At 39.5% G+C, this 13,871-nt stretch overlaps 1 protein-coding gene across 2 annotated transcripts in view; it reads right to left on the bottom strand.

Moving 5' to 3' along the window:
• AGPAT3 (1-acylglycerol-3-phosphate O-acyltransferase 3) overlaps nt 1–13,871 on the bottom strand; it is a 121,213-nt gene that overhangs the window by 24,731 nt on the left and 82,611 nt on the right. For both annotated transcript variants that reach the window (XM_042457415.1, XM_042457416.1), the window contains exon 2: nt 5,696–5,922. In XM_042457415.1, coding sequence (XP_042313349.1) covers nt 5,696–5,873 — 178 coding nt within the window. In that variant the 5' untranslated portion in view covers nt 5,874–5,922. The remainder of the gene's footprint in view (nt 1–5,695; nt 5,923–13,871) is intronic.

The following is a 13,871-nucleotide window of genomic DNA, read 5'->3' as shown; positions in this document are numbered from 1 at the left end:
ACTAGCTCTTTGGATCTGGGCTTGAGAGCTCACAGGAGCCCACAAACTGGGAAACATGACTTTTTAGAACTAGAACTCCCAAGTACCAAACAGGAGTGGCCCCCGACATTTTGTTGCCTGAGGTAAAGAACAAGATAGCTTCTTTTTCATGAATGAAATACACGTGCACTGGCAACTGAATTTTTTGAAACACTGAAAAATGAATTTTGTCCTATGTCATATCTAAACCGTCTAATTAACAATAACACAGTAATTGTAAGCCACTCTGATAGCCTTTAGTGCTGAAGGGTGGGGTATAAATACCATAGATATCATAAACAAACAAACAAACAAACAAACAATAAAGGTGGCAGGCTAGTTTTGTTACTCCAAGATGTGTTGATGGCCATTAGATACAATGGATTTTTTTAAAAGTCAGGCATATTCATAAACAATAAATCTATTAATAGTGATGTCGGCCTTTTTCATAGCCACTGGGCACTCTGGCTAGAGAAGATTAGACTCGTTGCTCCAAACATCTGGAGGGAACCAGTTGTGTTGGACTTGACTGAATTCAAACCTAATGGGCCTGAATTGGTCAGAAGCAGTATACTATTGAATACCATGTGCTTACTGTTAGGCTGGCTCCTTAGGGAGTAAGTTACCTAAGAAATTACAGTACAAGAGACACAGTCATCTGATAAAGAGCTATTTCTTTATTTGGGATTCACACGATCGGCATTATTGTTTCCTGCATCTCTGGTGTCTCTAAAGAGCAGAGATCACTATTCAGGATTCAGTGAAAACTGTTGCAGCTTCTAAAAGAGGCCCAATTCCACAACTTTTCAGATTGCCACAAACAGAAATCTGAATGATAAACCATCCATTTAGGTATTATTATTGCTTGTAGAGCAAAAACTAGACATGCTGAGTTATTTAAAAGCACAAGTCATCTGAAGCTAGGCAGAATGAACAAGGCTGGAATATAGATTCTCCTCATGAATTAAATATGCAGTGAAGTGTTTTCTCTATGCAGGAAGTCAGAGGAAACATCCGAGCTGCTCTACAACAGGAAGGAGCTTTTCAGAGATATGCAGCAGCATTGATAATTTTAGTTAAGAGCTACTCAGCAAGAGACTGAAATCTCCTAAGGGAGTGAGTCTGTGAATGATTTCCACATGACTGGCATCCCTTGGTGAGGAAAAGGTTTCCGATTCCAAAATTACCTCATCAAATAATTACACAAATGTTTTCAAACAAACAACTTGTGCTACATATATAAACTATTTTTTAAACAGATGAAATTGAAGGTCGTATCTTCAAAGAGTCATCTGGAAAAAGACATATGAGTCTAAAGAACTCAGTATGGATAACACTAAATAAACACAGTTTAAGGTATTAGTACTAGTATCCAAGTATCTAAATGAGTGATTCTCAATCTTTAATCTTCCAGTTGATTTGGACTTCAGCTCCCAGAATCCGTATACTGGTTCGGGCTTTTGGGACCTGGAAGCTCAGAATGGATTATCTGTGCATTATTTCTTACAACTGATCCATTCTCTTTGCTCTTTAGGGGAAGCTGTTCTGGTTGTGCCTTTGATCAATCTGCTAGCCATTCTGAAATGGTGTTTCAGCAAATAGTGTTTCAGTTTTCTTTGACCAATGGCATAATGTCAATGAAATGAAGGCCTGCTTCAACCACTGTTTAGTTTCATTGATCAACTATATCAATGATTACTTTTCTTGGCATAAATACAGTGAAATGAGATATTTTTAAAATGATTTTTACACTGCATTGTTTACATGGCGTAGTGGTTTGGGTGTTGGACTGTTGTTGACTGGAGACCAGGGTTCGAATCCCTGCTAATCCATGGAAACTTCCTGGTGACCTTGGGCAAGTCATACTCTCTCAGCTTCATAGGCAGGCAAAAGCAACCCTCTCTGAACTAATCTTGCCAAGAAAACCCCATGACAGGTTTGCTTTAGGATTGCCATAAGTCAGAAATGACTTGAAGGCATACTACAGCTGTTTATATGCATGACTTTTTTATTGTGCAACACTTTGATAACATTCCTTTTTTAAAGCTGTATGTAATTTGAAAAATAAATATGAAGAAGACATAAAGTTAGTCTTAAAAGTGCTACCAGTTTCCAGACAGACCTAGGCCAGAATTCTCTTACAGACATATGCATGCTTAAGTGTCCCTTATGCACGCATGTGTCCTTTTTGGGGCACTGCAGGGTTTGGTATTCCCTTTCTCCTCCTGCAGTACCCAAAGCACTCTTCCACCTACTCACCCATACTTACTGTAAAGGCCTTGAAACTGCCCTGCACAGCCATTTTGTACTTCGCAGTGAGAAGGCAGGACTGGAGAAACTTCTGCCTAGATCTCCATAGCCAGATATACAATGATTGGAGATCTGTGTGGGTCTCTGGAGGTCTCAATGCTTCTGTAATCACTGTGCATCTGGCTATATGGAGGTATATACTTCTCCAGTCCTGCAAGCTCCCAGCAACCCATTCAAGTCCTATCTCTTAGTGATGGCGACCTAGGAATATTATTTGGACATCAATGTGAAGCACTTTTGAGGGAGAAAGTATCATTAACATCATCATTATCACAGAAACATACCAAAAAGACAGAAGAATAGTCCCAAATAACCAAAAATCCCCAAAGTGACCTCTGTCTTAACTTATTTACTTTCTACATTTAGAAAAAGTATCAAGATCATTGGCTATTATGTCTCTCCACAAAAAACACTGTTAAGTTCTCATTACTTTAAAAAGTAACATGTTGCAGATAATGTTGTTACTTGTAACACACTAATTTCTACCTCTGCCTCTAATGAATGGACATGGCAGCGACCTTCATATCATCCTCCAACTATGTAAGCAGTCAATTAACAAAATCCATCTTGAGTTGTAAAAGAAATGTTACGAGTTTACATTTTATTTACTGCTATCCTTGCCAGAGACATATTTCAAGTTCTTGATCTACATGAAAGAATGAGAAGGGTGGTAGTAAGATTCCTGACCCTTAAACAAAGCTTTCATTGCTTTTTTGTGGGTTTTTTGGGCTATGTGGCTATGTTCTAGAAGAGTTTCTTCCTGACGTTTCGCCAGCATCTGTGGCTGGCATCTTCAGAGAATTAGATGCCAGCCACAGATGCTGGCGAAATGTCAGGAAGAAACTCTTCCAAAACATGGCCACATAGCCCAAAAAACCTTCGACTTCACAAAGCTTTCATTTCTCCATGGACAAGAATAACCCACTAAAAGACCTGAATCAGAGAGCGCGTAACAATTAAGTAGAACATGCTTGAGTAAGAGAGCCTGAAAATAACCAAAGACTATTGAATGTTCACAAGGATTTCTGCCTAAATAATTTCCCAACATTCTCAAAGACAAAAATAGTACACACAAACACACACTCACAAAGTCATATTGATAGAAGCTGCCAGTTTTGTACTTTTCAAAATAAGGTCATTGGAGACAAGAACCTCTAAGGCAACTTTGTTTTTTTGTTTTTTAAAAAATGCTGCATGAACCAAATGCCCAGGCTCTACCTTTCTGCTGATCCTTTGGGGAGAAGGACCAGATATGTGGACCATGGGCAGGAAGGATAGAGAGCAAGTGGCATCTGTAATTAACTTGCTCCTTGAGCAAGATAGGCAAATATGTAGCAATTCAGCAATGGTTCACTATGGAAGAAGTAGAAAAAAGCATTTATTTACTCAGCCTGTCAGCTCCTTAGTAATTTTTCAGCCAAAACCCCCAATATCTTGTGGCATTTTAAAGACGAGCTAATCTAAACAAATATTTTGTGCATGTGTTCGTTGTTAACAGATTGTCATGGCTGCCTCTCTCAAATTCATGCCTTATGACAGGCTCTGCATAAAGTATACAGGGGAATAAGTGTAACATACATTCTTTAATATATATTTAAAGTCTTATTTCAGATCAATGTCTTGTGTAAATAATATCTGCAAGATAACAAACAATGAAGTAAATACCAAAACAGTTAATACGGAGCCAATGTGGATGAGGAAAAAAAAATACTGGAATAATTCTGGAAGCAGAAAAAAGCTGAGGACTAAGAAGCAAATAAATTGAAATCAAGCACTAGAGAAGGCACATGAAAATATGGAAATCTATAAGTGCAAAAGGACAGCAAAACAGTAGGTTAGAGAATTATGGATGGCAGGCAAAGGAAAAGCAAAACAAGACAATGATATATCACACATCCTAGTAATTTTTTTTAAAAAAATGAAGGAATAAAATCTCATTCCTTTTCCATTGGTTGCAGAGGGAGAGGGCTGTTGGTGCTGCAGCAGGAACTACCAACATTTTATTTCTGGGAGCTAAAATAAAAAAAATATGAAGGTCTCCAGAAGGGATCTCTTCAAACTGGGGATAATAGGCATTAAAGTGATAAATGTGGCTCACTGTTAGTAGGGATGCATGCTGGAACAAAAAACAAAAAAACAAAAAAGAAGAAGAAGAAGAAGAAGAAGAAGAAGAAGAAGAAGAAGAAGAAGAAGAAGAAAAGAATAGAAGAAAAAAGGTTTTTTTAACTCCATAGGTATTCCCATGGGCTCTAAGCAGGAACTGACTAAGAAAGGGACCTTGGGGGTATGGTGATGACAATGTCAACTCAGTTTGCAGTTGCTGTAAAAAACATGTATTCCATGTTGTAAATCATTGGGAAGGAATCAATACCAAGTACAGTTGTAGTCATCACGCCTCAAAAAATGATGATACATCTTTTAAAATGTGCAGAAAGGGGCAACCAAAATTGGAGCAAACCTTCCTGAACCCTATGAAGAAAAGTCCTCTGGGGTTATTTTAGGCTACAAAAATGCAAGGTGCGATGGCTGCCAAAGTGGAGATCTTTAAAAGGGAATTTAAAAAAATTATGGAAGGCTCTGAATGGCTATTTATTACCTCCAGTATTGGGTGCTGAGAAACTGGAATGGGAGATGGGGTGTGTTGAATTTGTATCTTGTTTGCATGTTACAGATAATAAGAACTAAGTACAACCAGAATACCACAGGTCAATGTTATCTTCTAATGGTATCTGGGCGGTTACTTCACAAACAGAATGGGGGACTAAATGGTCTAATCCAGTAAGGCTGTTCTTAATATTCTTACTTTGAGTATTTACCAAAGGGAAGGATCTATGCTAGTTATAAAGACATGTGCTTTTCTGTAAGGCTGAAATGGAGAGAAATGGGAATGACAGTAACAGGGCTGGAACAGCTGTGCTAGGCACTGGTTGAGGGATAAGGAACAGAGTGGCTCTTTTATACATTAATTGCTTTCCAACCTCCTGTCCAAAGAAGCTATCTGGTTCTCATTCATCCTATCATCCCTTATCACTGGCCATGTGGATGGGGCTGATGGGAGAGATTTACCAAAAACAACTATAAGGCCAAAGAGTGACTATATATGCCATGTCTGTTAGGGACATACTTGTAGGTACAAAGACTAAGGAAACGGAAAAGAGATGGTACATGCTCAAGATTCTCCTGCAAGAATGACCCCTAGACACTACTAGCTTGCTTTCTATCACTCCCACTGTCCTATTATCTGCATATACACATAGTTCTACAAGCCTCTGTTGCTCTCAAGGAGCCATTTCCCCCAGTTTTTGAGAACCTCCAATCTGAAGAAACTACATTCTTAGTTAATTCCCAGAAACAGTAGCATACTCACGGCTCCACAATGAATAGGAAAGTCGACAGTTTACTCGTCGATAAAACTGCTTGTTTATAGGCCAGAGGATTAGAGTGCATAGCTGGATGAAGTTAATGATGAACCCACTCACGACAAAGACAAACCCAATCAGGAGGTGAACTATAAACTGGGTCTTCAGAAATGCAATTAAGCCCATGATAACCACTTAGTAGCGCTTGCAAGGTCCTTCACTCAGAATCACCGTCCTATAGAAAGAAGGGAGGAAAAAAATACCACTTAGCAAATGAAATATCTATAATCTAGAGCAGGTGAGGAGGGGAGACTGCGGGGGGGGGGGGAGAAAGAGAGATGGAGGAGGGAGAAGGAAAACAAGGAAAGGCTACAGCTGTTGTTGCCGCTGTTGTTGTTGTGAGTCCTTGTTCTGCAAGGAGCAATTAGGGACCCATAAAAGAGATTTTTGTCAGCAAGATAATTCTGTTCAGGTTTCTCTCGGTGCTGGGTTAAGAACTGATTAACACAATACCACAGACTCATTTTCAGGCAATAGTAAGAGGACCTCTCGATAATCACGAGAACAGTCCAACTCTTGTGAAAGTAAATTACTTTGCCTAAAGCCTGGCTTCTGAAGATAAAAATCACAATTTTGCATGATTATTCACAGAAAAATAAAAATCTCTTGCTTTCACAAGTAAATGTCAGTCTTTTAAAAAACACTTTGAAACTGTAAGACACACAGTCTTGGCTAATGGAACCGGATAGAGGATTAGAATGGAAAAGACACCAAGTATTTTGCCACTAAAAGACAACCTTCTTCACTGCCAAGCAGAGTTTAAGAAAAACAGCTAATAAGAAGTAAGTAGGACTGGAATACCACAAGCTAAGGTGATCTCCTCCCATAAAGATACTTCCTTACTTTCTATAGATGATAGCAATATATACTATCTACAGCTGACAGCCTGCAACTGTAGGGATATTAATGCAAAATAGGGCTAGACAGCTGCCAGGGTATGGGGAAGGGTCACAATGGCCCCAAATAGGACCCTTGGAAAGTTATCTCCATTATATTTTACACTCATCCCTCCATATCTGTGGCTTTGATATTCGCGGATCTGATTATTCACGGATTTGATTAGTACGTTCTCTCTAGGAATCTCTAGGTCCTCCAGTGCAACTCTATGGTCAACTTTAACTAAAAGATGCACTGAAAGACCTAGAGATTCCTAGAGAGAATACTCCACTAGGCCTCCAGCACATGTCTATGGTCAACGTCTGGCAGATGTTGACCAGAGAGTTGCCCTGGAGGACCTAGAGATTCCTAGAGAGGTGTCCTCTCAGGTAAAAACATGGCGTTTTCGTTATTTGCGGGTTATCCATATTCATGGGGGTCTTGTGCCCCTAACCCTAGCAAATACAGAGGGACAAGTGTATTTTTAAATTTCTTTTGGAAAAAACATTTGTTTTGCTCTTCAGGTGGAAATGGGGGGGGGGATTTTACCCTTTTCCTGATTCATTAGACCAAGAAAGATCTCTTCCCAACTAGGACATTTACCTAGTACCATATTTTGGTGGTGAGTATGGTTGCCTTGGCCCCCCATGCCTCTCAGAAATGCCCCCTTTGCAAAGCAAGCTACAAACTATGATAAACCTTTCAAGTTTAAAATAACATTCTGCTCCACAGTCAATCAAATTCTGCATCTAGAAATGATGAATCTTGTGAAATTTTGCAATTATTGTAATGTTGCAATAACAGCAAAGTAATTAAAAGCAAGATGGATTTTGTTTAAAATATGGAAATAACATTCTTCAGAATATCAAGCCCATTAATGATATGATCATCATAAAACAAAATCTCTGGATTGACAGGTACAGGGGATCTATGTTTCAGAAGAACTATATGAAAGATAGCTCACTTACAGCAATTTAAGAACCTGAATAAGGGTTTTCTTCCAATCCCCTTGGGACTTTCCCACACTCTTGTTGAATGGATGAAGAAAGTTTTAAAGTTTTCTCTTTGGAGTTTCCCATGTTTTTAGAGCATGTGCCATGGGTGTTACTAACGTACATATTGTATGCCTTTAGTTCAGTTTCTAAAAATCTGTTTGTACTTTTAATGTCTTCCACTTTCCATGTTATTTGGTCAGAGATGGTAAACGAAATGCCTTTCATGCACGCTCAGTAGCAACAGGTGCCACTAGGGGGCGGACACAATTCAAATACATGTAAATCAAATATGTTCTTAGGAAGGAAACTAGTTTAATGAGAAGGGATCTGCTGGATAATCATCTCAAGACACTTCTGTCACACACTCAGGTCAGGTAACTTTTTTGCCAATCTGCCTAGTCCTCAACATAGAAAAGGGGACTCTGTGTGTGTGTGTGGGGGGAATTTATTCAATGACTTAGGGGAGAAAAGGAGATGGGCTTGTTTTAAACGCTTCTGAGAAGAGAGTGTTATGTCCCCCCCAAAAAAATCTTACACACAGAGAAAGCATAGATGCTCATTCAGCAAAGTCACTCCTATTCAGCATCAAGAGCAGACCACAGATGGCCCTGACACATAAAGACGTATCTGCACCACAATTATATCAGTTTCACACCACTTTGTGATGACTCCATCCTAAGGAATCCTAGGATCTGTAATTCAGAGAAGTTGACTAAAGCTCTGTAAGAGAATTCTAAGTATATCAACAAAACTCCAAATTTAGATATTCCTTAGGACAGAGTTGTGACAATTAGGCTGGTGTGAAGTTGATAGATTGTAAGTTGTAGTCAGATATATCCTAAGTTCTCACAACAGGGGCAATCCTGTGCCTCAGCCATATGGCAAGTGGGAATCTTTTATAACTGAATGTTGCTTCAAATAAACAAAAGCAAGAAAACAAAAAAGCACTTAGATGTCAAGAAAAAGGTTTTTTCCTAGCCTCCTCCATATCATTCTAATTTTTATTAAAGTTTTAAAAACTTTATTTTAAAATAAAGCATTCAAATTTCAAATCCTTCACTTCCAGTCTTTTGTGGCACTGGCTAGACTGGAGTCACACAAACTTGCATGTTATTCATATCTGCAACTTAAGCTCTGTATATCTTGCTCTTCCACATCCCTGCTGGTAAATGGCAAAACTGAACTAGAAACCAGGACAAGAGCACCCTACTTTCCTAATAAGGCTTTGCTTGGGCCAAGGCCAATGCCATGCAAGGCTAATAGATTTAGCATTTGAGATAAAGAAAATACTGCCAGCAGCCAGGCGATGGAACATATGTCTACATCATCCTTGGCCAGACAGGTGCTTGAGGTCTGTAAATGTATGCAATGCATGTGTGGACTGATATCATGGAGGATGAGGTGTGTGAGACATGACAAGGTAGCATGCAGAGATATTTAGATATTGGCAACAAGCACACAGCTGCTTGGAGGATGAGTATTGCAGAACTGTTGAGAGAGATGTCTGATTTTGTACCCATGTACAGAATTACAGGACAGCTAGATAATGAGGCACTGAAGGGATATGTGTGCATATAAAAGAGAGGGCTGTGCATATGCATAGATGAAGAAGTTGGGGGTGTCTGAGCAGGACATATTATGCCTCTTTTTATTTGTTCTTTGTTGGACTGGGGACAAAGAAACACTCAAGAACTTCAGAGCTGTTCTCAGGCTCTCCAACTCCTAGCCAAAGCTGGCTTCATTTCTGTTTTCCTTCCATCGGGGGCGCAAAGGAAGGAAGAGCCCTTTGGCATTTAAGCTGGGTTGCTCTTGAAGGGAGATCTAAGCGGGCATGCTGTTCTTTCTTTATATCAATGTGTTTAATTTTACTCTCTTTTTATGTTTTAGTTTACTATGTTTTTGTCTGAATTCTAGTACTCGATAGCCCCTATGAATACCATTTTGGAAGGGAGAGCAAAGGAAGGACAGAAATTTAATAAATGCCTAAATTAGTTCTGTATTGAGAAGAAACAAAGTAAATAGGCATGGGATGTGTATCAACAGGCAAAAATGGAGAAGAGAAAAATAGTGATAGTAAATGAGAATGGGATGAGTATTAACAGGCAAAGATGGAGGAGAGAAAGATAGTGAGCAGCGTATGTGTACAGAGCAACCAAATGACATAGTGAACATGGCTCAGACAGTGGCAGCTGGGTGTGGGAACCAGTGTAGATATGTGGGAGGAAAAACATTGTAATCATGTAGTTCAAGTATGGAAGAAGAAAGATGAATGATAGGTAGGTAGAGGGAGGAAGGAAGGAAAATTGTTTCAGAGACAACTGGTGTCTGATGTAAGACATGCAAATAAAGATGTTTTCCCCAGAGCTTGGAAACACTATCTTTTTGACTACATATGACAGGGGTAGGCAACCTTTTTGAGCTGGGGGCCGGGTTGTTGTCCCTCAGACAACTGGGGGCCCGAAGCCAAAAAATAAATAATTAAATAATTTTAAAAATAAATAAATAAATAAATAAACTGGGACAAATGTAGGACAACATTTTCAAAAATTGCTGATTTTTAAAAAAAACACGTTAATATAAATGCATGTTTCTGAGGCATCTATAGAAATTGCCCTCCTTGCCCCTGCGCGCGAGAGGCCAAAGGCCCCAGTGGCAATCAGCGGCAGGACCGGGCTGGGGACGGTCCCAAGGCCTCGCTGGGCTGCATCCGGCCCGCGGGCCACAGGTTGCCTACCCCTGACATATGACCTATAACAGATTGAAAGATAGTGTTTGCTGTATGCACAAAGTACTAATTAGCCAGCACTGTACTATAAAATCTACATATTGTAATAGGTAAGGCCCATCATGAGGTACTCCTGATGTTCTTAGACTACAAATCCCAGCACTCTTTGCTACTGGCTTGGAATGCTGGGATTTACAGTCCAACATCATCTGAAATGTCACATGATTCCCAACCCTGTAATAGACCACCTAACATCATCCATAACACAGGACATGCAATACAATATACTGAACAGTGTTATATGCTGTATTTCAGAGGAAAGACCTACTAAAATTAGCTCTCAGTATTCTTTGTTTAAGAAAACCCTATGAAAGTTATGGGGTCACCATAAGTTAACAGGCAACTTGATGATGCACGCAGGCACACACTATAGACCAGGAGTAAGCAACCTTTTTGAGCCGGGGGCCGGGTTGCTGTCCCTCAGACAACTCGGGGGGCCGAAGGCGTGGGGGGTGGAGCCGCACGCTGGGGGCGGAGTCACTCAGATCCTGCTGCTACCTAAATGCTAACCCTTCCCATTACAAAACAGCAGCTTCCTTATTAAAAGGCAAAATGATTCCAACTCCCACTCATCAGTTGTTCCTTTCTGATGACAGGGAATTCATCTCCTTGCTTTTCACACCATAGAAAAGTTGAGCAGGAGGTTTATTCATTTTAGAACCAGGCCACTGGAGGTGGCAGTGGGAGAAGAGTAAAAACAAAAACAAAAACCAGCAGGTATAGCAATGGTGTGACTCCTTAGATAAGGAACGTTATGGAAGGGAAGTTTCTCCTCTCTACAGCAATCTGAACCTCCTGAAAAGACTCTATGAAAAGGTACACATGTCCTAAACAGTGTTGGATGAGGCACACAGGGAGGAGGAGGAGGAAAGAACACACATCCCTTCCATCAACATCTTTGAGTGCATTTATCTTACCTTGTTTTGCTACAAGATGAAATGCCATCCCTTTCTGAAAGTTTCATTCAGACAGGAATAAAAGCAACCAATATTTGTTGCATACTATGACTTATAAAGATCCTTCTGCATTCTGCATTTAGTTCAGGATTTGAATCTGTAACTGCAATACTAGAACACAATTATTCAGCAGAAAGCCCCACTGAACGTGCTTCAGAGTAATCCTGCTCAAGATTGGACTATGTCTTGCCATTTCACATTAAGCTATCTCATAGTAATGACCACTACCACATCATTTCAATGAACTACGTATTTATTGCGTGGTCACAGAGTATCAAAACATGAGACTTTCATTACGTAAAACACAACACAAAACGTACAGAATAAAAATTAGGACAGGTAGCAGTTCAGCATTTATTTAAAATCTTAAAAACATAATAAACCCACAAGGTATTACAGTCAGCCCTCTGTATCGTTGGATTCTGCATCCGCAGAGTCAACCATCCATGGCTTTAAAATACTTTTTTTAAAAAATCCAAAATGCAAAGCTTGATTTTGCCATTTAAGAGACACCAGTTTACTGTGCCATTATATATAATGGGACTTGAACATCCACAGATTTTGGTATCCTTGGGGGGTTCTGGAACCAAACCCCAGCGAATACGGAGGACCCACTAGGCTTATATGCCTGGACAATATTTTTATGAATCTTAGGAGAACTTTGCAACATTTTCTGTTACATGTTTATTAGCATATATTAATAAATAAACCAAATACTAATCAGAAGATCTACACACAGACAAATATGACTTTTTGTACAATATACAGTCAGCCCGTGGCATACATAGGCTTCCCTTCTCCTGCTTTCAGCATATGCTGATGCTGCAGTACAGTTTAATGAATGTTGTGTGCCCTGTGTACACGTGCCCCACTGTTTTCAATGGGGTGCGAGCATATGAGTTCCCCACCCCCAGAACGGATCCCCCAAGTAAGGGAAGGGCTAAGTGTAAATATAAATACAACTGGAAACCCGTATCACTTCAAAATTAGTAGCTTAATTATCACTTTCAACATATACTACTGTTCCCTCTGGATGTTTTATTTAATGTCTGGAAAGTACAGATCTTCACACATGTAGACAAGTTACATTGCAAAGAATTAAATACCAAATTTGGTTGAGACAGTCAACCCTTTGGGCAGCCCCCAGGAGCAATCTAGCATAATTAGTTATTTTCTCACATGATTTTAAGTGGATGATTGCCAAAAATATATCTGGCATTTCAAAAATGAGTATATCTCTGAGTGCAACTGTTCTCTCACAGCACAGAGACAGCCTTCGCTGTTAGCAAGAAATATTCTCATTAATGTCAATAATGCTTAAATCAAATCATGAAGAAAGCCTAATAGGTCTAATTTTTTTGCAGTCATGTATTAAGATGTAATTTCTGGGCAGTGATTTTTCCATTACGTTGCCAATTATTTTATCTGCGTGTATGCACATGCACATGTCCCTTCAAGTTGCCCGTCAGCCTATAGCGACCCCATGAACTTCATAGGGTTTTCTTAGGCAAGGAATACTCGATGGTGGTTTTGTCAGCTCCTTCCTCTGAAATGTAGCCTACAGTGCCTGATATTGATTGGCAGTCTCCAATCCAGGTATTAACCAGGGTTGGCTCTGCTTAGCTTCCAAGATCAGACAGGATATGGTGCCTTTAATGTATTAAGGCCCAAATATTACTGATCATAATAGCCACAATTTCATGAGACACTATGTATGGCCAGCAGATACCTGATCACACCTGGTCTTGGAAGCTAAGCAGGGTCAGTTGTGGTTAATATTTAGATTGGAAACCACCAATGAATACCATATGATGTAGGCTCTATTTTAGAGGAGGGAACTGACAAAACATCCTCTGAGTATTCCTTGCCTAAGAAAAATGCTATGGAATTCATGCGGTTGGCATAAATTGACAGAATCTGAAGGCACACAGAGATGCACACAATCACACACACAATATTTAAATACGTATGTAACTTCAAGATACACTTTTCTCTACAAACTTGTAAGCACATTCTCGTATTTTTGGCATAAACTGTACTATTTTAAGACCATAGCAGATCACTCTCAAAAATCTCTGAATTGTTCATCCCTAATTACAGTAAATTCTACTGGTACTAACAAAATGAAGACACTTTAGCTCTGCTGTAAGCACATTTCAGCATATACCAACAGCTGATGGCTTCAGATGGTATGTTACCTTTTTCTATCGAGTACATTGGTTGTTAATGAGAAATTTATCTCTGCACCCTTTCATTTTCAAAGTTCTAGTGAGACAAAGTAAATGGGCAAGAACACTATTTAAGTAATCTATTCCACAAAGACTCAATTTACTTTCTTACAGAACAAGCCTCCTTAACAATATTCTTGCTTCCAAATACACAGGAAGTGTGGTTCAAAGTACAGTACATAAATCAATGGAACTTCCTTGAGATGGTGAGATCCAGGTTTAAAAAGGAAACATTTGCCTTGCCTGTCCATGTGACCACACACACATCATCACACGGGCTTTAG

This window comes from Sceloporus undulatus, chromosome 3 (genome assembly GCF_019175285.1).
Source record: "Sceloporus undulatus isolate JIND9_A2432 ecotype Alabama chromosome 3, SceUnd_v1.1, whole genome shotgun sequence".
Classification (NCBI taxonomy): domain Eukaryota; kingdom Metazoa; phylum Chordata; class Lepidosauria; order Squamata; family Phrynosomatidae; genus Sceloporus; species Sceloporus undulatus.
This window is presented reverse-complemented; position numbering and strand designations above follow the sequence as displayed.